Below are 27,696 nucleotides of genomic sequence, written 5' to 3'. Positions count from 1 at the left end.
CAAAGGAATTTCACCAATTGACACTTCTTTGCAAAGCTTTTAAGCAATTACTCTAGGCCCAAATTTCATCTAAAACTTTCCTCAAGCCCACTGTAACCTGACCACATCCATTCCACATCACTTTATGAGGATTCATTGACAATCATTCAGCAGATTTGACCAGGTAACACAGTTTTCATAGGAAGAGTTTGAGAGGTTTACAGCAAAGGAAAATACAGAATCTTATAGCTTCTTAATTATCAGGAGCATAATAATATGGATGTGGCCAGATTACAACGGTCTTGAGGAAGGAAAAAAAGGTAAACAGCAGAGCCCAACAAAAGCACAAAAGTACAGTCAGCATCCTTAGTGGGAGAACTCGACGGCCTGCACCTCAGAGCCCTCCATTCGGCTGCGAGGAGAGAGAGATGCTGACAGGGGCGCCTTCCAAAGCGCCTGCGTAGGTCAGTGCACACTACCTCACAGTGCTCACAGGGTCTGGGCACTCGTCACAACTCACGACGGCGTAGTCTGCGAGTAAGAACTGATCTGGAACCCTCCCACTACCTAGACCGCCCACGCCAACTACAAAGCGCCAATTTCGGCGGGACCGGAAACCCTTTTGCCTCGGTACACCGGCCTACCAACTAGTCATTTTAGAACCGGAAGCTCTTCTGCCCCGATCTTCCCGGCGCGTCTGCGTAGGCTGCACAGGCGCAGTAGCGCTCAGGCGAAGTTGTGGGAGGAGAAAAGGAAGAGGCGGAGGGGGGCGGGTCTGGTCCCAGAAGATGGCGGAGGCGGGGGTGAGTTGGGGTCCTCCGGCGAAGCGCCAGTGATTTGATCCTGAGGGAAGTGGCCCGAAGAAGTGGGTGGCCTTCGGGAAGAGGAACTGCTGGTGATTTTGCATTCTAGAAACTCTGCTGCCAAGGTCGGGGAGCCAGGACTACAGATGGGGCCTGAAAGCCGAGGGGTTCCACTCACCTGGAGACTGGTCGGCGAGGTTCAAGGGGACAGCGGGGTTGGGGAGAGGTAATAGGAGTGGCCGAGACTCCCCAGACAGTGAAAGAATGTCGTAGAGGAAAGAAGGCTGGAGGACCGCGGGAAGGGCGACCCTGGAGATCTGAGGGGGTGGAGAATGTCGGCGAGCTGTCTAGCATAGAGCTCAGGACTTGGGAGGCTTGTAGCCAGGGAGACTCAGGTTTGGGAGGGTGGTGGATCCAAAAAGGTAGATATCTACAGGATGGCAGTGTTGACAATGGGTTGAGTAGTGGGGCTTTGGCATTTAGGATTGGAATTGGAAACCTTTGGAGAAGGTGTGTGTATGCCAAAGAGAATTCTTGCCAAGACCCAGAAATCGGTTGGTGATAACTCTCACTACGCTATTTTAGAGTTGGTCAATGGAGATTAGCTCTTTGGAAAAGGGAGGAGGCAGTGTGGATGATGGGGCACGGGGAGAGGGTGCTAAAAGAAGTGACAAGGACCAATGCCCAGTTAGTGTTGGAAAGAAGTTATTAAAGTGTTAGCTAGATCTGAAAATATACCATGAAGAGCTTACTATTTTGTAGGATTGATGAAGAAATGCGTTAAGAATGAATTGATAGACTTGACAGCTGGGTCACTGGAACTGACCCGGATCAGTATTGCAGTGGAGCTGAGGATTGCAGGGAAGGCACGCTCCAATCCTGGATGCAGAAAGAATGAAGGCAGCCAAGCAGCAGATTGTATTTCCCAGCCTTTAGGTTTGAAATAAGCCACTTTGTGAAAATGAAGAGGATGCTGATACTAATAGCGTTCCCACAGAAAAAAAATCAACCATGTATTCTTTCTACTTTCCACGGTCATTCTTTCTCTGGACATTATGTCCAGTAGTGTGTTTTGTTAGAGTTCTCAGTAGATATCTGATATAAAGTGACCAAGCTGTGAATTGGGTACATTTGGGAAAGAGGTTGATTCTTTTTAAACTGACAATTGTTGCTTTTACATATGGTGGGCTGAAAAGGAAAGGATAAAATGTAACTCAGAAGTTTAAAGACAGCTTGTTTTCATTGTTATCAGGAAATTATTCCCAAACGGTGTAGGAACATTTTTAGAGAGTGAAATTTGACTTTTAAAAGCAGGAATGGAATGTAAATTCTGCTTGGTTAATGGTTTCTGTGTTTGAGTTTTAATGTGGAGAGGAAAGGTGAGTTTCAGTGTCTTCAAGGCAAACATTTTTCTTCCTGGAAGTTTTTAGTGTGTGTAGCCTATGACTCACATGTGTGTGCTTATATTTAAGAAGAGTTAAATTTTTTATTGATTTAAGTGTGTTTTTCCTAATGCTAATGCTTATTCTATTTTGGGAATGCCATTCTAATTAAGAGACATATGATGAAGAAGATGTGAGGTAGTAATTTAATTTAACTGTTGAATAGCCTCTGTGACCTAAGCACCTGAACAGACAGGGTAATCCAAGGGAGCAAACATACTTCTGTGACTACTAATCATTGGATGGTGAATGATCTTGTTTGATTTTGGGGGTTGTTGCAATTGTTAGAGGCAACTGGTTCATAAGGTCACTAGGAGATTTTGTTCGTGTGTTTGTTTTCAATAGCCAATTGCCTGAAATTGTTTTAGTGTCAAATGCCAATTTTGATTTTCATTCACAAAGTGCAGAATCACTTGTAATGCTCATTTATTTATCTAGAAGTAATTACTATCACTCCACTAGCAGGTAGTCATATACCTGGTATAATGTGTTTCCAGTTTTGATGATTTGTTATTTATCTATCCAAACTATTGGAACTGTTTTTCTTTTTGTTCAGTAATGTACTTTATAGAAATTGTAGGTGAGGGCTCAAGGTAGAATTTTTCATGCCCTCTGGAAGTTTTTCTTTGTCAGTTGAAAAAAAAAAGCTTATTTTGGTATTAACAGTAGTTTTATCAACATGACTTTAAAAACTGTTTCTTGTGTAGTGCTTAAATTGTTTCTGTATGGTGTTCGTAGATGGAGGTAAGGAAGTGAAATGGGAAGTGCTCTGGACATGGAGTCAGAATGCTTGAGGCTAATACTTGATCTCAGAAAGTTACTTAACCTATTTTATTTTATAAAATGGGGATTAAAAATACCTGCCTACCTACCAAGATTATGGTTGAGGATCTATTGAGATATTATCCTCTAAAGGGTGTCTTTATACCGGAGACTTCTTTCCTGATCAGCAAAGTGTTTCTCGAGTAATCAAAAATTTTCAAATATAGATCATTTTTTAATTTTGGAGAATTAAATTTATCATTGATGTAAGTAATATTTGAAGCTATATATATGGTTTGTTTAAAGAAAATAATTTCAACACATAATTGGAAAACCAAACTTTAAAACAAACAAACTAGGGAATACTTATTCTAAGAGATTTCGCTTTAAAATAATCCACTCCCTTTTTTTAGTATATGTGCTACCGAAGCGAGCACTCCACTCCCTTTTTTTTTTAATCATTGATGCTATTATAGCTGTCCCCAATTTTCCCCCACTTTGTCCCCTCCCAGCCAGTCTCCACCCCCCAGCCTTCACCACAAAAAAGCTTCTATGGTAATATTACATATATTTACAAAAAAAATCCACATCCTATAATTGTAATATGACTGAATATTTTTCTAGAGAATTTTGTGTTAGGATTGTTCACCTGCTCCTAACTAAGCCAACTATACTCCCTTTCCCATCACAATGGTTAGTACCAGTGGTAGGCAACTGGCTCAAAGAAGCCCTATAATAGTCTCTTATCTGAAGATTTGAAGTTAAGTTCCAGAGAGCCAAGACTATATCATTATTTAACAAAATCTACTGTTTAGCTAAATTTTAAGTATGTATACTCACAAAATTATAATAATAAATAAAGAGTACAGGAGACAACAACAAAATAAAATAACCCACTCCCTTAGAATGTGACTAATATTATAAACAATATTCTTTTTTAGTAACTTCATTGTTCCACAGTAGAGAATGAATGGTCTAGGGGAATTTCTTATCCCTTTGATGAATCTGGCCGTTTCCAAGAATTCATGTTTGTGGTAGCAAGATCCAGTAGAACACATTCTTGATCTTGTGATTTCACATGACCACATTGGGTCTCATTTGCTTTGCCAGCAAAATGAGAGAAAAGTCAGATCACTGGTTCTTAAGTTCTTTTTGAGTACTTGATATACATTGCAGAGCTCTCTTCCCAGAACAATGCACATATGCACAACTTTTTGTTTGTTTGTTTGTTTTTGTTCTGCATTAGGTTCACATACCCCTTGGAATAGATGATCACCCATTTCACTGTCATTTCTTAAATTTTAGGATACTGTGATTCTAAAGCATTTAACTTTTATTTTTGTCTACAGTAATTATATACTATTATGTAGTCAGAAAGTTAGGTTTTTAGACTTACAAAAAATCTTAAAAAAACTCATTCAAATTACCATCAAAGAAATGACATGCTATTTTTAAAGCAAACTTTTGGGGTGAAGGAGGAAACTATAAACAAGCACTACCAGGAAAGGCTGAATCAACAGCTATGGTAGAATAACATAAACAGTTTAGAAAGTCTCTAGCAGCCTTGAAATAGAATGAGGAAAGAGTCTCTAGCAATCAGTGGCTCTCAGTGGAGAGTATTGCATCTTTGGGGCATTTGGAAATCTGCAGGGACATTTTTAATTGTTTCAAATTGGGGAAGAGGCATGTAGTGGCATCTAGTGGGCACAAGCCAGGGATGCCCAGTGTTTTGCAATGTTTAGGGAGGTTCCACACAGTAAGGAATTGTCCAGCCCAAAATTACAAAGCCTTTTGACAGCCACTGGTGAGTGATTGTGAGATGGGGCCTACCACAACTGAAATAACTGCATGAACAAATGATTTACTAGAGCAGTTTGGGTAACTTAAAATGTATATACAGTTCAGCCTTGAACAACATGGGTTTGAACTGCATGAGCCCATTCATATGCAGATTCCACCCTCCCCCACAATAATAAAATTCATTTAGCCCTTGGTACTATGGGTTTTGTGTTCACAGATTCAACCAACCATGGATCGAAAACAGTGTTTCCAATCCTTGGTTGGGAATCACAGATGTGAGAACTGACTGTATGCATTGCTGTATGCCATATTATATAAGGAGGGTAAACATCGTGGATTTTGGTATCTGTGGGCAGTCCTGGAACCAATCCCTTGTGGATACTGAGAGCCAACTATAGTTAAGTTTTTTGGAGAGTCAGAAATTATACACAGATTTTCAACTGCAGGTATAGCACCCCTAACCCCTGTGTTGTACAAGGGTGAACTAGTTGTTTTAACAGCAAAACAGGGGTTTTGCTGTGTCTGCTGGAAGTTTGGAAAGTAAAGAGTCTACTCTTGGTCTAATGCAATATGTAAAATTGGCAATATGATTTTTTTTCTTTAAAACATTTTTTTTTACTCCTTGATCTAGTACATTTAAAGAAAATTTTGCCCTGGCTGGTGTGGCTCAGAGTGGACTGAGCGCTGACCTGCAGACTGAAAGAAAATTTCAAGATGTTTGTACATTTATTCTTATGGTCTTTGTGTTATTATATAGTCGCCTACTTATATTGTCATTAGTACCTTGAGAATATATTATAGTTGAGATTGTTTTCTAATGTCTACCTGTTAGCAGCAGTGTTAGACCTTGGTTCCTGAGTTCAGCAAAGAAAGAATTCAGAGCCAAGAACTCTAGTACAAGAAGTTTATTTAGAAAGTCACAGAGGTAGAAGAAGTGAGCCAGCTGGGCTACGTGGACTCAGGAAACAAGTTTGGAGGCAAAAGAAAGGCCCTTGGAGCTTAGAAAAAAGAAAGCAAAGGTATATGCCTGAGGGAAGAAAGTGGTAGAGGGGAGGCATGGACTTGCTCCAGAGAGAGAACATGCACTGGGTTCTGTGTCTTAGGGGTTTTTATCTGTTTTCTAAAGGTGGGAGTTTTAGGGGAGGTCTCAGGGGAAGACCTCAATAGAATATTGATCAACTTTCTAGGTGTGTCCTTTCAGCGTCATGGTCTCTACTGATTGGTCAGTTCTGGGGAAGGTTTCGTTAGTCATTGCGTCTGGTCCTGACATCATCTATGGCATTGAGTCATCTGGTTTTGCTGCTTTTCTGGGCCTGGAGCTGAAATACAGCTGTGGCCAGAGAGACAGAGTTTTGGTCAACAGACTCAAGGCTTTGTTCCTAAGATTATTTGATGCTTCTCGGAACCTCCTTGTCCTGTGGGCTTACTGCTTAAGTGAGTGGTCCTGTAAGGGAGAAGGAGGCAGGTGGGTCAGGGTGCTGGATGTGGCCAACTTGAATCAGCTTCTGCCCTGGCTGGTGTGGCTCAGTGGATTGAGTGCCGGCCTACAAACCAAAGGGTCGCCAGTTAGATTCCCAGTCAGGGTGCATGCCTGGGTTGCAGACCAGGTACCCGGGTCAGGGTTGTGTGAGAGGGAACCATACACTGATATTTCTCTCCCTCTGTTTCTCTCTCCCTTCCCCTCTCTCTAAAAATAAATAAATAAAATCTTTCTAAAAAATTTTTTTAAAACCTTATTAAAAAAAAAAAGAATCAGCTTCTGTCTCAGTTTCCTCATTTCACTTGCCAAGGAATTTTCCTAGCTTCTTACTACCCTGCTTCATATCCATCTTTTCAGTAACCAAATCCTCTTCTATAGAGGAGGTGCCTGAGGAGTTAGGCTGGAATGAGACTCAAGGTTTAGAGAGGAGAGAAGAGGCTTTGGAATCAGTCAGATGTAAGGAAAAATCCTAGTTCTAACATTGCATATCATGTGCAAGTTGCTAAATCTCTTTGACTTAATATCTTCATTTATAAAATGAGGATGATAATACTTATGTTTAGGGTTATTTTGAAGATTAGAGTTACTGTATGTCTGGCATGGACTAGGCCTTCTGTAAATGGGTGCTATATCAGTAGTGATGATGATGATGATAATGAAGAGGAAGAAGAATTCTGTAGCTGCTGAACACCTTGCTTAAGTGACTAGAACACATGACTTGCTGACATGCTGCATACTATAGCAAGGAATGGTCTGTGAGACCAGGTCAGGAGGAGATGTTTTCTGGGCATTTTCAAATTGTGTTCAGAGTCTACTTTTCCATGAATCAGCTGTAACGTGCACCATTTTCTCTAGTCCTCTAAGCTGTGTAGTGGTGTCCAACCTTTTGGTGTCTCTAGGCCACACTAGAATAAGAGTTGTCTTGGGCCACACATTGAATACATTGTGACACATAATCACAAAAAAATCTTACAATGTTTTAAGTAAATTTACAACTTTGTGTTGGGCCATATTCAGTGCCACCCTGAGCCTCATGTGGCCTGCAGGCCACAGGTTGGGCACCCCTGCTGAGAGTTTAGTTATGCTATAGACTAAGTAGGTTTGTGAGGCCTGGCTTGAGGACAGAATTCCTCCCTTGAGTGTTGAATACAGAACTTTGGGTGTGGCAGAGGCTTAGTAATAAAGTGTGTTGTCTGTTTTTATCGAATGAAACTGATAAGCTGTGAAAATTGCTAGTACTTAACAAATATTTTCATACCGATTATTTCTAAAGGCAGTACCCTTTCCTGCCAATTCACACTTGGGTTTTGTTCCAAAGTTCATTTGTAAGGTAATTTGAAACTTGGAAACTCAAGAAAAAACACATTGTACTTTCCCAATGTGGTCCTGTGTATAATACACACCCACGGTTTTAGCACTGCACATGTATAATGCACAGGAATCAGTACTACCCATATAGAATAAGCATCCTTATTTTTCCCTTAAAAATTTTGGGAAAAAAGTGTGCATTATACATGGCAAAATACGGTATTTTAAATGATGATCAAGTGTTCAGTTTGCTTTCCAAAAGGCCTGTTTAGCCCAGGGAGTTTGATTCAAAAAGAATTAACCCAATTTCTTTAAACAAATATGAATATATAGAGCTCCCACTGTGGTCTAGGCAGGTACCTTTCTGGATAATACATAGGCACAGCGGAGACTTAATAGTGAATAAGACCTATATAAAAGTTAATAGTTTATAAAACACTATACATATTATTATAAGATAGCTATTAGAAGTGCCATCCTAACCTTTTAAATAAACTGCTTGAGATTCAAAGGAAACATCATTTATGTGCTGACTTTTGTGATGATGCCCAAGATATGTTATTATTGGGTGGGATAAAAGTAAGTTATAAAAATAGTGTGTAATGTATTTTCCCATTAAAAATGATAATATTTATAGAAAACAGACTTTGGGAGGAATTTCATGATTAGAATGAGGGCTTTGGAGCAAGATGGCATGGGTTTGGATTCCAGCTCAGCCTCTTATTAGGTATGTAACTTGGTTAAATGACTTAACTTTTTTTTTTTTTTGGATTTCTTGCCTCACCTATAAAATGGACATAATAATTGCACTTACCTTTAGAGTTATTGTGAGAGTTCTATGAGTGACCATATGTCAAGTGCTTCGAACAGCTCATAGAAAGCCTCAAATGTTGTCTTAAACAAAAAAGAAAGATTACTCTGGTTAGAGGAGTGAACATATACCTACGCTGATTATACTAGCAAAGTTCTAGGTTTTAGAAGTCAGGATCTACGTAGATAAAACTCATTAGAATCTAGCTTCTTCGTTAGAATCTAGGTTATCCTTATTTCCTTAGCTTCCTTTCTTCTGCTTCCTACTCCAGCTTTCTCACAAAAGCTCCCATGATTTACAACAGGGGTGGATTGAGTCGAGGCTGGGGTGGGACACAGCTGTGACTCTGGAGAGAACAGGTCAGGTCTGGTTTCTGTGCCTGGTATATGTGTGGGTGACTGAGTGGTGGTCTACTTTTGGTAAGACACTTTGTACAGAAAGTCAAATATATATGCATTAAACATTAAAACACATCATTTTGTCCCCCACTAAAGGTTGTCCTCATGAGCAAGTCACAATTTATTGTGAACAATTCAATATTTTCTGTCAGAATGTGTTAATTTTCTGTAAAGTATAAATTTCTGTGAAGTGTAAAGATTTAGGTATAAGAAACAAATCTGAATCTTGATCTTTCAGATTCTAATGGAAGTGTCTCATATAACCTGTTCTAATTTTCTCTGAGGTCGGGGAAGCTGTTCTTACTATTATTCTTGCTTTTGTCTCTTAAGTTATTCTTATTCTGTCCTAGTAAATGTTAAGTGTTGCACTTTTAAAAAATTACATCATTCATATAGAAATTGTTTTAAACCTCAGAGAGGTTTAAATTGTTTTATTTAGTAACTAATTTAAACAACTATATGATTGTTAATTCATTATTTGTCCTTTTAAATTAATTAGTATTGAAATCAGGAAAATTATATAATCATTTATTCAGTATTAGACCCACATTGATTTTTTTTTCTTATCTCTTGCAGGATTTCTGGTAGGTCCTATTTTTAGGACAAGATGTGGTACTATTGAAACGCCAATCCACTTTGATTCACAGACACTTACCTTTTCAGCTGGGAAGCCTTTTTTTTTCCCCCCCAGCTTACTGAACCTATGAAACTATGGCGGAAGGAGAGACAGAGGCACCTGGGCCCAAAAAGCGTGGCCCCTATATCTCATCTGTGACTAGCCGGAGTGTAAATTTGATGATTCGAGGAGTAGTGCTGTTTTTTATTGGGGTATTTCTGGCATTAGTGTTAAATTTACTTCAGATTCAGAGAAATGTGACGCTTTTTCCACCTGATGTGATTGCAAGCATCTTTTCTTCAGCATGGTGGGTACCACCATGCTGTGGCACAGCTTCAGGTATGTGTAGGTTATTTCTGTAATGCTTAGAAAGAAAATGGGGTGAGTGTGGATGTTGTCAGAGCAACAGTTTGTTAAAAAATCAACTTTATTGAGGTATAATAACCTAAATGTAATAAATGTACCTGTTTTAAATGAACAATTTGATGAGTTAAAGCAAATGCATACAGTCATGTAGCTACCACCATAATCCAGTGATGGGACATTTCTATTACCCACAGATTCTCTTGTGCCTTCTTATAGTTTACTTCCCACCTCTGGCCTCAGGCTTCCACTGATTTTTCTATGACTAGTTTATTTTTGCATGTTATAAAATGTAATATGAATGGAATCTTGGAGTATGTACTCTTTTGTGTCTGATTTCTATCTGACCTGTGGCTTTAAAAAATATAATCCTAAAAACCTCATTCCCCTAGGGATGATGCTTTCAACCTCTTAATTTTGTTCTATCTTCAGCCCATCTCATGTAAGTCTTATTTTAAGTTATGTTGATGATCACCACTGTTTGGTTTGAAGGGTTTGGTTTTAAGGGTGTATTATGGTCTTCTTGCAGTAGATAAAAATTGGAAAGCCAGAATAGTTTTGTTCAAGTTTACAGCTTCATGTTGTTATTTTCTAGGTTTTTGTATGTTTCTTTCTTTGACATCGTGTTTTTAAATGTACCTTATAAATAATGAATGCTTAAAGAGATCAATAAGGTAAATTCTCTTTGCTTAAAATCATTATTATCTTACTGGATACTTTAGATCCCTTTTTGGTGGACAGTATGTAATGGATAAAGTTGTGCATTTCAGAAGCCCTATTGATGATGCTGATCTTTTGTAATGGGTAGCTCTTTAGCTTTTTCTGATGACTGAGACCAATAGATTAATGATATTTTATACGATAAGGTAATGGAAGCCATACTTGTGTGATAGAAGGGAATTCTGATGAGGGAGGAAATTGCTCATTTGAATTTCTGTTTTGTGTCTCCTACTTAATATACACGAATAATTTACAGTATAATGTAGATCCTTCTTGACTTACATCCTAGAGCTGGAGGTCGAAGGGTAAGGAGTTAGTTGTGAGATGTTTTGAACAACCTTGTAAAACCTACCAGGCAATTACATAATTCCATTGCTTGGATGGAAGGGCGTTGTCATAGTAAGGTTTCAGTGTAGTTTATGTTGATGTCTCACTATTATAATATTCACATCAAAGAGAAGTTATGAAGGTGATGATGATTCTTAGCTTCCACAGGGTTATTATTCTCTGAGAGGATAGGTAAAATAATCCAAACAAAGACAAGACAGCATAAATGATAATTTTTCATTCTCTGTTGTAGCATGTATACTTTCCTTTCTTTCCTTTTCATTTGGAAAAGAGGAAAAGTTTTCCCAACAACGTCTTCTAGTGCTTTCTTTATTTTCTACTGCAGTGTAACTGCCGTCTGGCTACCAGTAGAAACTTTTGGTGACTTGGCAGAACATGTCTTTTAAGAATAGACAAATGGAAGGTCAGAGGAGGGAAATAATTACTTACTGAATGTCTACTAATGTGCTAGACCACATCCCTTACCCCCAAGGATCTGCAGGACAACTTTGGGAGTGAAAAGTATGGCAATGTGCCTATTTTGGAGTGATGAGGAACCTGAAATGATGAGAGAATATTTTTTGTTTGTTTTTAATTTTAATATATTTTATTGATTATGGTATTATAGTTGTCCCATTTTTTTCTCCCCTTTATTCCCCTCCAACCTTTATCCCCCTCCCATCATCAGTCCCCCACCTTTGTTCATGTCCATGGGTCATATATATATACGTTCTTTGGCTTCTCCATTTCCCATATTATTCTTAATCTCCCCCCTGTCTATTTTGTACCTACCATTTATGCTTCCTGTCCCTTTACCTTTTCCCCCATTCTCCCACTTCCCCCTCCGCACTGAAAATCCTCCATGTGTTCTCTATTTCTGTGATTCTGTTCCTGTTCTAGTTGTTTGCTTAGTTTTTGTTTTTTTTTTTAGTTTCGGTGGTTGAAACTTGTGAGTTCATTGTCATTTTATGTTCGTGTTTTTGATCTTTTTCTTAGATGAGCCCCTTTAACATTTCATATAATGAGGGCTTGGTGATGATGTACTCCTTTAACTTGACCTTATCTGAGAAGCACTTTATCTGCCCTTGCATTCTAAATTATAGCTTTGCTGGATACAGTAATCTTGGATGTAGGTCTTTGTCTTTCATGAATACTTCTTCCCAGCCCCTTCTTGCCTGCAAGGTTGCTTTTGAGAAATCAGTTGATAGTCTTATGGGAACTCCTTTGTAGATAACTGTCTCCTTTTCTCTTGCTGCTTTTAAGATTCTCTACTCTTTCATCTTGAATTATGATGTGCCTTGGTGTGTGTTGTCCAACTTCTTTGGGACTCTCTGAGCTTCCTGGACTTCCTGGAAGTCTATTTCCTTTGCCAGATTAGGGAAGTTCTCCTTCATTAAGTTTTCAAATAAGTTTTCAGTTTCTTGGTCTTCCTCTTCTCCTTCTGGCATGATTCTGATGTTGGAACATTGAAAGTTTTCCTGGAGGTTCCTAAGCCTCTCCTCATATTTTTGAATTATTGTTTCTTCATTCTGTTCTGATTGAATGTTTATTTCTTCCTTCTGCTCCAAATTGTTGCTATGAGTCCCTGTTTCCTTCCTGTCAACTGCTGGTTCCCTGTGCATTTTCCTTTAATTCACTTTTTATAGCCTTCACTCTTTCCTCTATTTTGCAACCATACTCAACCATTTCTGTGTGCATGCTGATTACCAGTGTTTTGAACTGTGCATCTGATATGTTGGCAATCTCTTCATTGTTTAGTTGTATTTTTTCTGGAGTTTTGATCTGTTCTTTCATTTGGGCCATATTTTTTTGTCTCGGCATGCCTGTTTTGTAGTAAGAGGTGGAGCCTTAGGTATTCGCCAGGGTGGGGCAACCCAGGTCACTGTGTTGTGGTGCTACATGTGCAGGAGGGGTCTGAGAGGGAACAGTGCCACTTGCTGAGCTTTCTGCTGGCTTTCAGTCACTTCTGCTACCCATAAGCAAATTGGGCCCTTCTGGTGCTGATTCCCCCGGGTGGGTGGTTTTGTGTACATTCTAGGACCCTGTGAGTCTCTCCAACAAACTCTCCTATGAGGCTGGGAATTTCTCCTGCCCCCGCAAACCCCCACAGGTTTTTTAGAGGTTTGGAGCCTTTATTTTCCTGCACTGGAACCCTGGGTTGCATGGTCTCTCTGGCTCCCCAGTTGTTCTGATTTATCTGCATGCAAATGTGGGACCACCTGCTCTACCAGCTGCCACCTTACCTGCCTGTCCTCTAGCTGCTGCCTTGCTGTGAGTCCTCTCCACCCTGGTGCCCGTCTCTGCCCCTCGTACCGGTCTAGATGAATGTTTGTTTAATGACTTGGTTGTCTGACTTCCATACAGTTTGATTTTCTGGCAGTTTTACTTGTTTTTTGTTTTTACATTTGTTGTTGGCCTTTTGGTTGTGAGAGGAGGCAAAGTGTATCTACCTATGCCTCCATCTTGTCTGGAAGTCCCAAAATGATGAGAGGATATTAAGGAATCCAGGGTCCCAGAGGCAGTGAATGGTGTGGCTAGGTCAAATGTTCCATGCTGGTGAAGGGGAAAGAGGGAGCTATTCTACTCCTGGTGCCTCTTTTCAACACCTCCAGCCTCATAAGTGTGAGGGAGGCTTGGATGGAATATACTGTCATGGGTTGCCCATCCTCGGTTGGGGTAAGAGAACTTAACTGAGGTTATATTATACCTCCATTGCAGATGTGAATGGGGTGATGTGGGCACTTTTCTGCCACAAACTCACGATTAGGAAGGAAAATTCTGAATATTAATGTCAGTCACTTCGTCCCTATTTTCCTTCCTTTTCCCATCCACTCGGTTTCTCACACTTGCAAACTTAACATCACACCTTTTCATTTGGGGGGTTGCATTTCTTGCTTAACTGTTTCTTCTGAAAGCAGTGTATTCCATGATGCACCTGGGCAAAAGAAATTAAGAGGCATTAGGAGATTTAGACTTCATTTACATGTGCTACTGATTCTTTTTGGATAATTCATGTTGTTTAGTAGATGAGGATGAAGATATCAGATTTGTAGAAGTTGCCAAAGATGGGAAATGAATTCTTGCATAATTGCTGCTCCCCCACCCTCAATTTTAGGGAAAATATCAAGGAAAAATAAATGATGTAAGAAACATAGTGTGTACAAGTTTGCGTGTATGTAGCATGCATATTTTTTCTGTATATGTGTTGGTATACATTTTCAAAACTTTCTAGGCTCTCACCATCTTAAATCAGAAAAACTGGTGATTGTCCTTTGATTTTCCTGTCCAACTAATATTCATAGACTGAGCGGCTACCTCCTGGAGGGTCTCTACAATAACCACTTTATATATGTAAACAGAAGGGCCCCGGAATTTGCTATGGGTGCTTTTGGAGAGACAGCTAGTAGAGAACTCTGGTAAATTACTTTTGATACGATCTTCCTTTTCTTAGTTCTCTATTTTTAGTTTAATACTGACTAGTGTTTCAAGTTGATTAACTTCTGTATGTGAAATGCATTAGAATTGGCATTAGAAACCTCTTCAACGTCATTGAGGGCCTCTAAAGGAACCTTTCTGAAGAATAAATAGAAAGAAAAAGACAACTATAATTGTAGTGCAAAATAAGTAGAGAAGTTGATTCAAAAATCACAAGTTTTACCAGATGGTGTTCATACCTATGAAACCAATGTCTGATTTAAAAAGAAAAAAACAAGCCTTTCCTACTTAGTCATGCAGTCAGTTACCCAGTTTCTGGAGAGCCCTGAAAGACTCCTGCCTCTCTAATTCCCACATCCATTTTCCCATCTTTCCTCTCTCTCTTTCTTGGGCCAGGCCCTCAACCACTCTGCTTGGAATTTTCAGCTTTTTCTTTTTCTACCTCTAGTTTTATACCATCCTTCAGCCTCCCATGTAAGTAAGAGCAGTTGCCTTTCCATTGGTACAAGTGTGATGGCATTACTTTCCTGTCTCCCCGGCATCTGTAGTGTAAGGTTTCTGTGATATGGCTCTTTGCCTTTTCTTACCTTCCTCAGAGTCTTTCTGGATCCTGAGCTCCTTTTCTGCCTAATGCTTACAATCTCTAGGCAATACTGGGTATTTTCTGTTCCCAAATGCTTCACTTTGGTTAGAAAGTTCTTCCCATACCACTTATCTGATGAATGTTCCTGTCTGAAGCATCCCCTCTTCTGTGAAGCTTTTCTGACACCTCTCCTCCCCTCAGCGCATGCCAGGAGGAACCTGGGACCTCACTGGGCCCTGTCTGTGCTACCCCTAACACGTGTATTTAATTGTTTCTGTGGTCACTTTGGAAGCTTAAGTATTTGTTGAATGAAAATAAGCCTGTCCTATAGTATTCCATAGTTTTCCATGAAAGTACATCTCATTAAGTGGTTTTGTTTTTTCAGTCCCTTTTCCTGGCAAAATGGTTGATTTAACTGTTCCTTTTAGTTTATCACTGCATTGAACACATTACCATGAAAAAGATGACAATATTGATGTTTTACAAACTTGTTTTGCTTATAGCCTTGGTAGGCTGTCACTAGTCACTGGAAAATAAATACACAGGTGTACTTGGGAGATATTGTGGGTTTGATTCCAGACCACAGTAAAGCAAATACTTCAATGAAGTGAGTCACATGAATATTTTGGTTTCCTAGGGCATATAGAAATTATGTTTATATTATACTTTAATATGTTAAGTGTGCAATACCATTATGTCTAAAAAACAGTACATACCTTTATTAAAAATATAAAATACTAGTTAAAAAATGCTATCATCTGAGCTTGCAGTGAGTTAAAATCTTTTTGGTTCATTTGGTAAAAATCCCCCAATATCTGCAAAGCTCAATAAAACAAAGCATAATGAAAATGAGGTATGTGGGTATCCCAAGAAGTATGATTTTGCATCAGAGAACCATCTAATTAACCAGGATTTATTTGCATATGATTTTATACAGGCATGCTTGTAACAGTCTTTCTTGTTAAAATAGAGAAAGAGGAAAAGACCAAACATACCTGTGCTGAGCTTGTAAACAGGAGAGCTTCACTGTGCTGTAGATATTGCTATCAGACTCTGCCTTGCTTTTATTTAAAGGGGAGAGAGAAGACATTTAATGGGAAGTGACAAGCTTCCTCGAAATCTCTCTCAGTGAGCATTGGAGAACAGTGCACTCAATGGATTTGATTTTTATTGGCAAATCCCAAGGTTGGCAGCATGGCAGTTTAAATTCCTTTTGTGTTTTTGCTTTCTCTCCTCAGTTGTCTCTCACTTGTGAGTCAGATATCAAATGCATAAAAATATAGTCAATTTTACTTATTTATATCTTTGCACACATGTCAGTCCTCTCTATGTGATAATTCTTTACCTATGGCATCAACTGCTGAGGAAAATTGGCTTGGAATGCCTGATCTTAGTTGGTTTTTCTTAGAACAGACAAAGGGAGGAGAGGGCAAGAATGAGAGTGAGGAATGACATATGAGCTGTTAGTTTTATGACCCATTAAGAAAAAAAAAAGGTAATATTCATTTAGATATACTGCAGCTCTAGACATGCTTGTTGCCACTTTAATTTTGTAGAAATTTGGAAATGCTGTCAGTTAATTTTACAGGATTTTAGAGTATAGCTTTTTAAATAGAAATATGCAGTAAGTTCTCATTTAAAATCGTCAGTAGGTTCTGCAACTTTAATTGAAATAGCAGATAACAAAGCCAGTTTTATCACAGGCTTATTGGTATAAACAAGAGCTTAAGTTCCTACAGAGTTATGATGAAATGGCGGTGAATTAAGTAACCTTATTGAAGGACCTGTTGTAATGTAAAACTTTTAAATTTACTGGTAGTCTTTGGAGCTCTGCGTTACTGAAGTTTGTTGTTAATCTCTTGATAGTCTGTGAACCTATATTAAGCCAAAGCCTAACTCAAAAGAGCATATTCAAGTGTTTTCTGGATTAGAAAATGCATACATCATTGCAGCATCTCACCTCCAGATGGAAGGGTGATGGTACAGCCTCTTTTTCATGCTGCTCCTATGGTCTTCTAGCCTGTAATTTTTGATATTAATTGATTTCCATTTTCCTTGAAGATGGAATGCATCATTTTTGAGATATAGCTAGCCAGTATCAGGCCAGGCAGAAGCTTCTGACCCTCAGGCACATAGAGTTTGGTACAATAGTTTCATGATATGTCATAGGTGGTAGTGGATGTTTTAAACATGCTTTTCAACTGATGTGACAGTACTTGTTTCCTAATGGGAGCATAACCATTCTGTTTTTAGGAAGATTAATAGGAAATAGCTAGGCAGCTTTGATTTGCTAAATTTAATCTGTGGAAATACATTTTCCTTATAACTTGTTGAAGAAAGTTTTGGTTCATTAGTCTATTTTTTATGACTAAGCATTTTTAATCTTCGCCAACTAAATGAATTTAAAAAGTTGAGGTTTGACAAGTATTTAAGTTAAAAATTGGGTGAGACTAATATGTTCCCTAGAGCAAGGGACATAAAAGAAAGAATAAACAAATGGGACTTCATCAAAATAAAAAGCTTCTGCATGGCTAAAGAAAACATCAGCAAGATGAAAAGGGAACCAACTGTATGGGCAAATATGTTTGCAAATGGTAACTCAGGCAAGACTTTGATCTCCAAAATATATAAAGAACTCACATGACTCCACTCCAGGTAAACAACCCAAGTAAAAAATGGGCAAAGGACTTGAACAGACACTTGAACAGAACAAGGAGGACATACAGAGGGCCCAGAGACATATGAAAGGATGCCCAGCATCACTAGCCATCAGAGAGATGCAAATTAAAACCACAATGAGATACCACTTCATACTGGTCAGAATGGCCATCATAAACAAATCAACAAACAACAAGTGTTGGCCAGGTTTTGGAGAAAAAGGAACCCTATTGCACTGTTGGTGGGAATGCAGACTATTACAGCCACTGCAGAAAACAGTATGGAATTTTCTCAAAAACTAAAATGGAACTGCCTTTTGACCGGACAATTCCACTGCTGGGATTATACCCTAAGAATCCTGAAATACCAATTCAAGAGAACCTACACACCCAAATGTTCATAGCAGCACAACTTACAATAGTCAAGTGTTGGAAGCAACCTAAGTGCCCATCAGTAAATAAGTGGATCAAAAAACTATGGTACATTTACACAATGGAATGCTATGCAGCAGAAAGAAAGAAGGAGCTTATACCCTTTGCAACAGCATGGATGGAACTGGAGATCATTATGCTAAGTGAAATAAGCCAGGTGGTGAAAGACAAATACCATATGATCTCACCTATAAGTGGAACCTAATCAGCAAAACAAACAAGCAAAATATAACTAGAGACATTGAAATAAAGAACAAACTGACAGTAACCAGAGGGGATTCGGGAAAATAGAGGAAGGGTCATTAAAGAACATGTATAAAGGACACATGGACAAAGCCAAAGGGGGTAGGATTGAGGATGCGAGGCAGGGATGGGTGGGGCAGGGGCTAGTAATGGGAGGAAAATGGAGACAACTGTACTTGAACAACAATAAAAATTAAAGAAAATTGGGTGAGGATATTTTGAGTCTCAATCGTGGACATTTTGCATATACTTATTCATAATTAATTACACAATTAGCAGTCAAGGTGTTCTTTCCAAAAGTAAGAAATGTACTAAAATGGTATCTTGTATTTTAACAGTGAATTTAAATTTTTACCAAAACTTTAGAATTCTTATATAGACCATGTTTCCTCTATATTTTTCTGTGTGTGGAATGAATCTTATATGTAGATTTGTGTTGAGAGTTTTTCCACTTTGACATTATGACCTAGAGTCTCTTTAGAGGGCTAGGGTGGGAGGGAGTGTCAGATCAAGGCACTAGAAGCAGGAGGCTGAGACAAGAAGATGGAGAGGCAAAGATGATCTATGTAACAGGACAACCATAGCCATCTGCATATTGTATGTATGGTGAACTTATTGTATGTGTTTAGCTCCTAGCTTTTCTTTAGATATATGTCATGTAATACAGTGTTTCATGGTTATGTAGCTTAGAGAGAACATCACTTAACTGCCAACTGGTTTGATGCTTTTCAAGTCTCAGAGATATTAGTAGCAGAAAAGTAGAATGAATCATCTAATCTAGTCTGCTAAATTGTGAATCGTAGACTGAAAGAGTGTTGTGCCTTTTACAATTTTTAGAATACTGTTGTAATCATTTACAGTACTTACTTCAGTGGTGTTCTCATTTTTTTTTTTCCTCTTGGAAGGTAAGTTTAAAATATCATCTGTTGTCATTAAGTAACTTGAAGAGCTTTTTAAAAGAATCTTTCAAATGCTTATGGTGGTGGTTTTGACTCTTAGCTTTAAGTTTTGAGAGTATAGCATCGGAGATGACTTAATTTTTTTCTTTTTTTATCTGCAGCTGTGATTGGGTTATTATACCCCTGTATTGACAGGCATTTAGGAGAACCACATAAATTTAAAAGAGAGTGGTCCAGTGTAATGCGGTGCGTAGCTGTCTTTGTTGGTATAAATCATGCCAGCGCTGTATCCTTTTGCCATAATGAAATGCATAATAAGAAAGCAACTCCCAACAAACCAAAGGTTAACTGGTCCCTTGCAACTTCACTGTTGTCAAATTGTGATTATGCCCACTTAGTCATAAAAAGAATGTGTGTCCTATTGTTGAAACATCACGATAGCATCTGTATGATGCTGCTACTGTGTGGGGTTTAGCCTTTCATTTGAATCTCATTTTTTCAATATAACTTAGAAAATTGGCATGTTTAAAACACATGTTTTTCTTAAATTAGGCCACTAAACTACTTACATACAGGTTTTGTAAGTCTAGCATTTAAACGTAAATTTTCAAAGGATTCCTTTCTTCTCTCTTCACTTAATATTTGCCACTAAGGACATGTGGTGGCTTCAGGTGCTGGTTTTTTGTTTTTAATTTCAAGAACCTATAAATAAACCTCCCTCCCCCCTGACAGACTGTCATTTGTTGGTTTTGATTAACACCAGCAAACCACATAAATGTTCTTAAAGGTGGCATAGTAGAAATATCCAGCTTAGACCTTGTTTAAACAGAACTTTTTTCTCTAAGGTATATATTTTTATAGTTTGATCATTTAAGGATTCTCACGTTTGATTTAGTGATTAATGATCATTTTTATAGCTAGAAGGGCAAGGTAGCCTCCCTCTACTTCCCTTCTCCCCTTCTATCTTCTACCTCTCAGAAAAAAAATGTCTACTCCTAGAACAAAAGTTTTTGCCCTCATTAGGTTTTAATTCTATCATCCTCCCTACTTTCTTCTCTCTCACCCCCAACTTTCCTTTGTAGAAGAGGATCTGGGAAATGCCAGTTTAGTCTTCCCTTTTCTACAAGGGGTGGCTTAGAGAATGGACATGGCGGGAGTCTTTGGTACTGGGAAGAGCAGGAGGTGTGACTCAGACTGCCCCAGGTTTCCTCTTGTAACCCTGCACTGGGCTTAGGGCTGGCATTTAATTGGAGAGAGGGTGAGTCATGTGGCAAGTAGATTGCTGTGCCTTTTACAGAAGGTATTGACATATTTTGAAGAAGCTTGGGGAAGAGGCAGGGTCTTACATGCTGAGAACACGTCTGCCTTTCTGTTCCCATTGTGTGTGGCCCTTGGATATCTGTGGATTTGGAAGGCCCTCAGGGGCTGTTACTATGTTGGTTTTCCATTTCCTTTTGAATGAAACAATTTCCTAACATGTTTAGTTTGGGGAAATCTTTGATATTTAGAATTTTATAATGAACAAATCTAGTGGTTAGGAGGACTGAAAAAGGTTGACTCATAGAATATTGTATCTAGAAGAAGACTTGGAAATCACCTACTTCCACATTTTCTTTATAATGATGATAAGACAAATAAAAGCTAGAGTGGTTGGGTACTTTGCTATGTCATTCATACTGCAAGGCTGTGCCAGAGCTGAGACCAGACCCCAGAGATCCTGACTCCAATCTGGGAATGTTCACTCTCCTACCCAGGAGCCCCACAAGTGTGTAAATTTTCTCCATCTGGTAGATTAGACCATTCTTTCTCAGAAATTTTAGCTATTTTTAAAAAATATTTTATTTATTTATTTTTAGAGAGGGTAAGGGAGAAAGAGAAGGGGAGAAACCTCAATGTGTGATTGCTTCTTGCATACTCCCTACCGGGCATCTGGCCCACAACCCAGGTATGTGCCCTGACTGGGAATCGAACCAGTGACCCTTTGGTTCGCAGGCCAGCACTCAATCCACAGAGGTACACCAGCTAAGGCATTTTAGCCATTTTTAAGTTGAGAAATTTCAATAGCCTTTTTATGGAATTTAAAAATGTTTATGTATTTAAATTCTTTGCTTTGGTCTTTCTTTTTCTTAATGAAATACTTAAAGTGTTTCAGTCTTATACTTAAAGTATGACAGTCTTAGGTGGACATCCATTAAGCAAAATCCAACTGTTTACAAATTTGTAACATACAGTTAATTTGACTTCATAAAATCACATGGTACTATTTTTAAGATTGATGTGTTACCTGTTTACCCTAGAAGCTTCCTTATTTTGCACTGACTCTTAATGAAGTTAATTTAGTTAGCAAAGATAGTACCCAGTTAATGTCAAAGTCTACTCTTTATGTCGACGTAAGAAATGTCCAAACCTGTAAGGATTTTTATGAGTTTATTTGAGCCAAACCAATGACAATCGCTGGGGGAAAAAACCTCAACAGATTGAGAAAGTGCTCCAGAAAATGGCATTTTTGCACCTTATTTTATACCTCAGAATCAAAGGAGAAGACATAAAGGGGTTACATAAAATCTATCGATGATAGATTAGGGAGATGGGAGAAAGCAAAGCAGGGAAAACCTCTGGGATTAAATAAGAGGCAAACTGATAGACACTTTTACACAGGTGAGTAGAGGATAGTTACCAGTTAACAATTGACGTGATAACATTAACAATGAGAAGACTCGTGGTCTATCCTTGTGCAGTGCCTATGCTTTGAGGAGTCCTGAAAAAGAAAATTTGACATGCAAAAAGACAACAGATACTCTCAGTTAAGGTCCAGATTGACTTTTTGGGGGGATATTCTAGCCTAGAATAGTGACTGGCCACTATGACTTGCCTTTAGTTGAAAGTTTTTAATTTCAGACTATCCTCTGTGGTTACTTTCGGTCTCTGAGTTTGTAAGGCTATCATGCAGGCCTCCTCTGAGTTTGTCAGGTTTAGTATGTAGCCCTTTTTCTTCCACATTTACAAGATTGTTTATTGCATAGAGAAATTAGAATTCACAAGCTCTTCGTGGAGTTTTAGGTATGCTTTTTCCGAAAGCATACTCATAAACTATAGGTTTTTTGATAAATCAAGCCTCAACATGGAATGACCTTGGAGCGGCCCATAGCTGAGAAGTAAGCACACTGGGTGTTCAGGATACTAGCTGGTTGGGTAGGGGCGGGGGAGTGGTGGCAAACAACAGAGTGTTAAAGAAGTAGGGAGTGGTTTCCTATCTGTTTTTTTTTGCACTTCTACTCTCTCCTCTGTCGTTGCAGCATGGCTTGTTAGTTTCTGCTAGGGAGCTGGATATAAAACCAAGATGTGGGCTTTGGGACTTAGATACTGTCCTTTTAATGATACTTCAAATTAATTCCTTTAGTGTAATCCCGTAGCAAAGAAATGAGAAAACTGAATGTGTAAAGCTTCGTTTTGCTTAGAGATTTTGGAATAGGAAAGGGCTGTACATTTGTGAATAGATGCTTAAGTAGGCGATGGAAATAAAACATCATTTGAGCAAACTGTCCTATACCAGAGTGTCTCAGGCACCAAAATAACTTGACAGGTTGCAAGATAATGTTCACTTCAAGGCTTTATCCTCAACAAATTAAAACTAGAGCAGTTGACATAATAGAAAGGGATACTGTGTCCTTGGTACTCTTGTTTCCAAACTGCATTATTATAAAATGTGTCTGTCAGTAAATCATATAGAGAATGTAGACCCTTTTAAATAGCTGTCAACTCTTCTATTTTCAAGTTCCTGTATGGTTCTCAACTAATTCTCAACCTGTTTGAGAAGTAATATTGGTTTTCTTTTTAGCAAAAGTATGTTTCTTAGCAGAACTTGTGTTCTGAGGCTTCCCGTTAACACTTTTAGCAATGAAAGTGGTTCTCAAATAATGAGTCTGATCTTATAATTGGCAGTGTGTATAGAGTGTTTTTGTTTTGTTTTAGGAATTACAGGTTGGTAGGATCTATTAATGAAATGTTATGCCCTCTGTGTGTCTTTAATAAATATCAGAGACAATTTTAATCCCATCTAACCTCATACATTGTATTAAAAGACTGAATGCACTGTAGAATAAGCAATTAATTTCCTTTTTAACAGTAACATCTCTTATTTTAGAAAAATGAACAGGTGATATTATTTGGTTATAAATTTTAAGATGACTCTTTAACATTGACCTCAGAAAGTGGACTTTGATAACAACATACAGTTGTCTCTCACACTGGCTGCACTATCCATTGGACTGTGGTGGACTTTTGACAGATCTAGAACTGGTTTTGGCCTTGGAGTAGGAATTGCTTTTTTGGCAACATTGGTCACTCAACTGCTAGTCTACAATGGTGTTTATCAGTAAGTATTCTTTTTGGTGCTTGTTTGATAAAAGAGAGCAATGATAACTGAATTCAGAATTGAGATTTTAAAATTGGCTTAGCCAGGTTGATCTGAAAAGTAACTTATTTTTATTGTAATTATTTTAATAATTGTCATTGTGCACTTAAACATTTAAGTGTAAACATTAAAAACATTTAATGTTAAAAACATTTCTATTATTCTAGATATACATCTCCGGATTTTCTCTATGTTCGTTCTTGGTTACCATGTATATTTTTTGCTGGAGGCATAACAATGGGAAACATTGGCCGACAACTGGCAATGGTAAGCTAATGCTTATTTAATCACTTTTCTCTTATTGAGATGTAAGACAAGTTTTCTCCTAATGATAGTCACTTTTTAAGGGAAAGCAATTTGTGAAGACAGCATTCTTTGATTTCTCTCTGCAATTCCACTGAAATAAACCATTTAGATGAATTTAATCACAAGTATATTAAAAGTTGAAGGAACCACTGGATAGGAAAGCTAAAATGGGTTATGAATAGGGTGATATGATTTATTCCCCCTCTTTTTAGCCTAATTTTATAGGTTTCTACTCCTCAAAAGGGAACAATTTTAAAAGTGAAAAGAGGCTCTATTAATAAATGACATTGTGACAATAGATATAAATTAGAACTATCTCCAGCAAATCAAGATGTTTCATCATTTTAGTTGAGAAGGACAGGACATTGTTAACAACCCCAATTGTGAGTGGCAAAGGTTGGGGAGTAACATTCAGAGGCCACACCAGTTTCAAGAATAAGTGTTGTCACTTTTACCATTTTAATGAGTAGGGGAATTGGGTGGTGTACGTTGCTTTCTTTTTGATGATCCAAGTGCCCAGTTATTCTAAGTACATTTGTTTCCTTTATTTTGAATTGTGGGTATACATTTTTATAGTTGTACTTTTAAAGTATTGTTTTGAATAGAAGCTTTTGCTAATGTAATAAATATTTTCCTTTCAGTTTTAAAGTGATTTGAAAATAAATTATCTGAATTCACTGTGTAAGTCTTGTCCTTAAGTTCATAACCTTTCCTTTGCTGATTGACCTTACTGAGCACTCAGAGAAACGTCTTTCATATTCTAGGACTGATCTGAATCATAAACTGTCACTATTTGCTTGTAGAAGATGCAGAAACTTCATTTTCTGCTTTTGGCTATGGCTCTTTCACTTCTAGAATGTGATTTTTTTTTTTTTTTTGCCCTATCACATTTGTCATTTAATCCTAATAGTTGTGTAACTCTGTTAGTCTTTGAGGAATAAAGTAAGCATAGATTAATAAAGTATTAATTTTTAAAACTTTTAGTTTAAATTGCTATTCAGAATAAACCTTTATCTGTTAACATTTTAACCTTTTCAATTTTGCAGTATGAATGTAAAGTTATCGCAGAAAAATCTCATCAGGAATGAAGAAGGCAAAAGTGTACTTTTGGTACAGAAAAACAAGTCGAAAAGGGCATGTAAATGATAGATACACCAACGAAACTATGGACTCTAAAATTGCCAGGATGCAGTTTTTACCTTGATTGTTTTATATATATATATATATATATATACACACACATATATATATATGCAAATATTACTGCAATCTGTGATTGCTTCATCTGTAAATCAGTTACAAACCTTTATGTATTTGACTTAAATAACTGTAAAATATATATGTACTACATTAAAAATGTAGATTAATAAATGAAATTTTTTTAACTAATTTTTTAAGCATTCCATATATTGTATCATAATGTTGATGTGCCAAAATATTCTGTTACTGTCAATCGGAGTATAAGAATGATTTGAACAATTTATAAACATAGTGTAATAAAATAAGAGGAAAGCCAAAAAAAAAGGAAATGGAAAGCTGGTATTCTCTTCGCTTACTGTTGTGCCTGTTTATTTTTCTAATCACAACAGTATGAGTATGAGTGCCCTAATGTGTAGTTAGTGTCCACAGCGTGGGGCAAAAGTAGGTTTACAGTTGCTCATATGGAAAATAATACAATAATAAATAATACAAGAATAGCTATGTTCTACATACTCGGAACTGTAAACCTACTTTTACCCTACCCTGTATTTTAATATTGTTTCAGAGAACTTTGGATGTTTTAATTAAAATGTGATAAAAATGAACTTCCATAGAACATTTTTCGAACTTGTATTACTGAAGAGAGTTCAAAGAGTAATTCTTCCTTTGACAGATTTTACTGGAGGTAAAAGTGATGAGTGGGAAAGGCTATCAGCATTAAATTGTTTTTAGTCTAAACCTAAACCTATATAATTAAAACTAAGGACCTCTGGGGAATTTAGTTTTAGAAATACAAAATGAACTTCTTCAGCACTACAAAGTGTTAAGTAATAATAACTTTCATTTGCAAGATAGAAACCTGTTGCTTTTGCACAAGGAACACCTAAAAGCCCCTAAATAGATGTAAATGAAGTTTCTAATTCTGTTGGGTTCCGTTCAATAGATTATGAAATCTATTGGCTTGCATAAATTAAATCACTTTGGTTGGGCTGCCTCATATGACTGGTTGTCAGAAGAATGTCATCTGGGGAATGGATGAGCACATAATTTCTTATGTATTTCTATGCCCATTAGTGAGTAGTTCAAACCTGTTTAAGAATGTATTGAAATGGCATATTGTGCATGTTAGAGATCTTGTTAACAATTTTGTGCTTATCTTTCCAACAACTAGAGTCATTTAAATATGCTCGAATATATTTTTAGTTAATTTTTTCCCCACTTTTTATTTTTGAAATTGATGGCAATTATCAGATACACAAGGGTGAATGAACTCTTCTGCTTACTCTGTGTGTGTTTGTGTGTGTGTATGTGCTGAACTGAGTGAGAGAGAGAATATATATGTGTATTTGGATGTGATGTGCCTGTGTTCTCTTAACATGTCAACTATATATTTGTTTTTTGGTTTTAAAACCATTGCTGTCAGACTGAGGTCTTGTATGCCAAACTTTAATGTGCTTTTTACATTTTAAGGCTGAAAGTGTTAAAATCCTAAGAGCATTTTATATTGACTATATGTACACATTTGAGACTATAGTGCTGATAAACATATTGCTATAATTTATTATTCTGTCTTCCAGATAATGTTATTCATTTAGACCAAATAAGGTATATTTTTAGAATCAACTTTGTAAGCACTATAAATCTTTAATAAGTTATAAGGTCTATGATGTGTTTACTTTGAAAATTGCTGTTAAAAGCAAAGTGTATTAAATACATAATTATATTCTTGGTTAAGAGTCATTTTTTTCTTTTTCATGTTAAGTCATAGAATATAATCCTGAGGATTAATTTAATTGGTATTAACATGTATGGTTGAATTTACTAAGATATGAAAGGATGTTAAGTTTAGTATTACAGGAATTGAATGATGTCATTTTGAGTGTTCTTAAATTATTTTCAGATTATCTAGAAAACATGAAAATATCAAAAACAAAATTGTTTTGATATTTTGATAAGTATATAAATATATTATCTTTATTTTGCAATAAAAGTTAAGTAGTAAAATGTTTTAACATTGTTAAATTGGCAGTGCTTTCTTTTATTATTTACAGTTATAGAAATTAAGGGGTTGAAACTGAGACTAAATTCTACAAAAACACAAGAAAACAATTAAAATTAACTAGCTAGCCAGAACCCTGCTAATACTTTCATTATAAAATATTGTGCTGACCTATTTTAACATCTCTAATGTCGTTGAAACCTGAATGGTGCATAGACTTCACACATCTTGCATTTTCTAGATCGAATCCAGACTTGGTCATCATTTTTAAATACCTCTCTGGTTTTCTTGGCTCACTTACCCACATAATGAAGTGTATTCTTTGTCAGGCAATTCTTTCAGTGGTGATCTTTGAACAGTAGAGTCTTAGTTTGTGTGTCTGAAAAAGGTCTACCATATTTTGCCAGGTATAATGCTCACTTTGTTGCCCAAATTTTTGAGGGAAAAATAAGGGTGCACATATTACATGGGTATAATGATTACCTACTATGTGTGTAATAATGGATATAATAATCCTGTGTATAATGCACACAAAAATGTGGGAACACATGATATATGGCAAAATACAGTATTTCATTCTTGAGAAACAGTTTAGCAGGCCATAGAATTCTAGGTTCACTGTGTCCTCTCTACTGCCATCACTTCGAAGATTTTTAACTCTTTGTCTTGTCATTCAATGTTGCAGATGACAAGTCTACTATTGGTGTGATTTTCTTCCC

At 37.3% G+C, this 27,696-nt stretch overlaps 1 protein-coding gene across 6 annotated transcripts; it reads left to right on the top strand.

The window, feature by feature from the left end:
* The first annotated feature begins 643 nt into the window (after positions 1–643).
* Positions 644–26,701, top strand: INSIG2 (insulin induced gene 2). 6 transcript variants are annotated; one of them, XM_024569672.3, is made up of 6 exons: positions 644–782; positions 9,360–9,738; positions 19,220–19,344; positions 23,267–23,433; positions 23,640–23,739; positions 24,825–26,701. In XM_024569672.3, the coding sequence occupies exons 2-6, from the start codon at positions 9,495–9,497 to the stop codon at positions 24,864–24,866; spliced, it is 678 nt and encodes a 225-aa protein (XP_024425440.2). In that variant the 5' UTR covers positions 644–782; positions 9,360–9,494; the 3' UTR covers positions 24,867–26,701. The 6 variants fall into 6 exon arrangements, with proteins under 6 accessions (XP_024425440.2, XP_071076750.1, XP_053774569.1 ...); XM_071220649.1 differs by lacking the exon at positions 24,825–26,701 and adding an exon at positions 24,420–24,446; XM_045203070.2 differs by having other exon boundaries at positions 749–874.
* The last annotated feature ends 995 nt before the right edge of the window (positions 26,702–27,696 follow it).

This window comes from Desmodus rotundus, chromosome 2, assembly GCF_022682495.2.
Source record: "Desmodus rotundus isolate HL8 chromosome 2, HLdesRot8A.1, whole genome shotgun sequence".
Taxonomy (NCBI): domain Eukaryota; kingdom Metazoa; phylum Chordata; class Mammalia; order Chiroptera; family Phyllostomidae; genus Desmodus; species Desmodus rotundus.
This window is presented reverse-complemented; position numbering and strand designations above follow the sequence as displayed.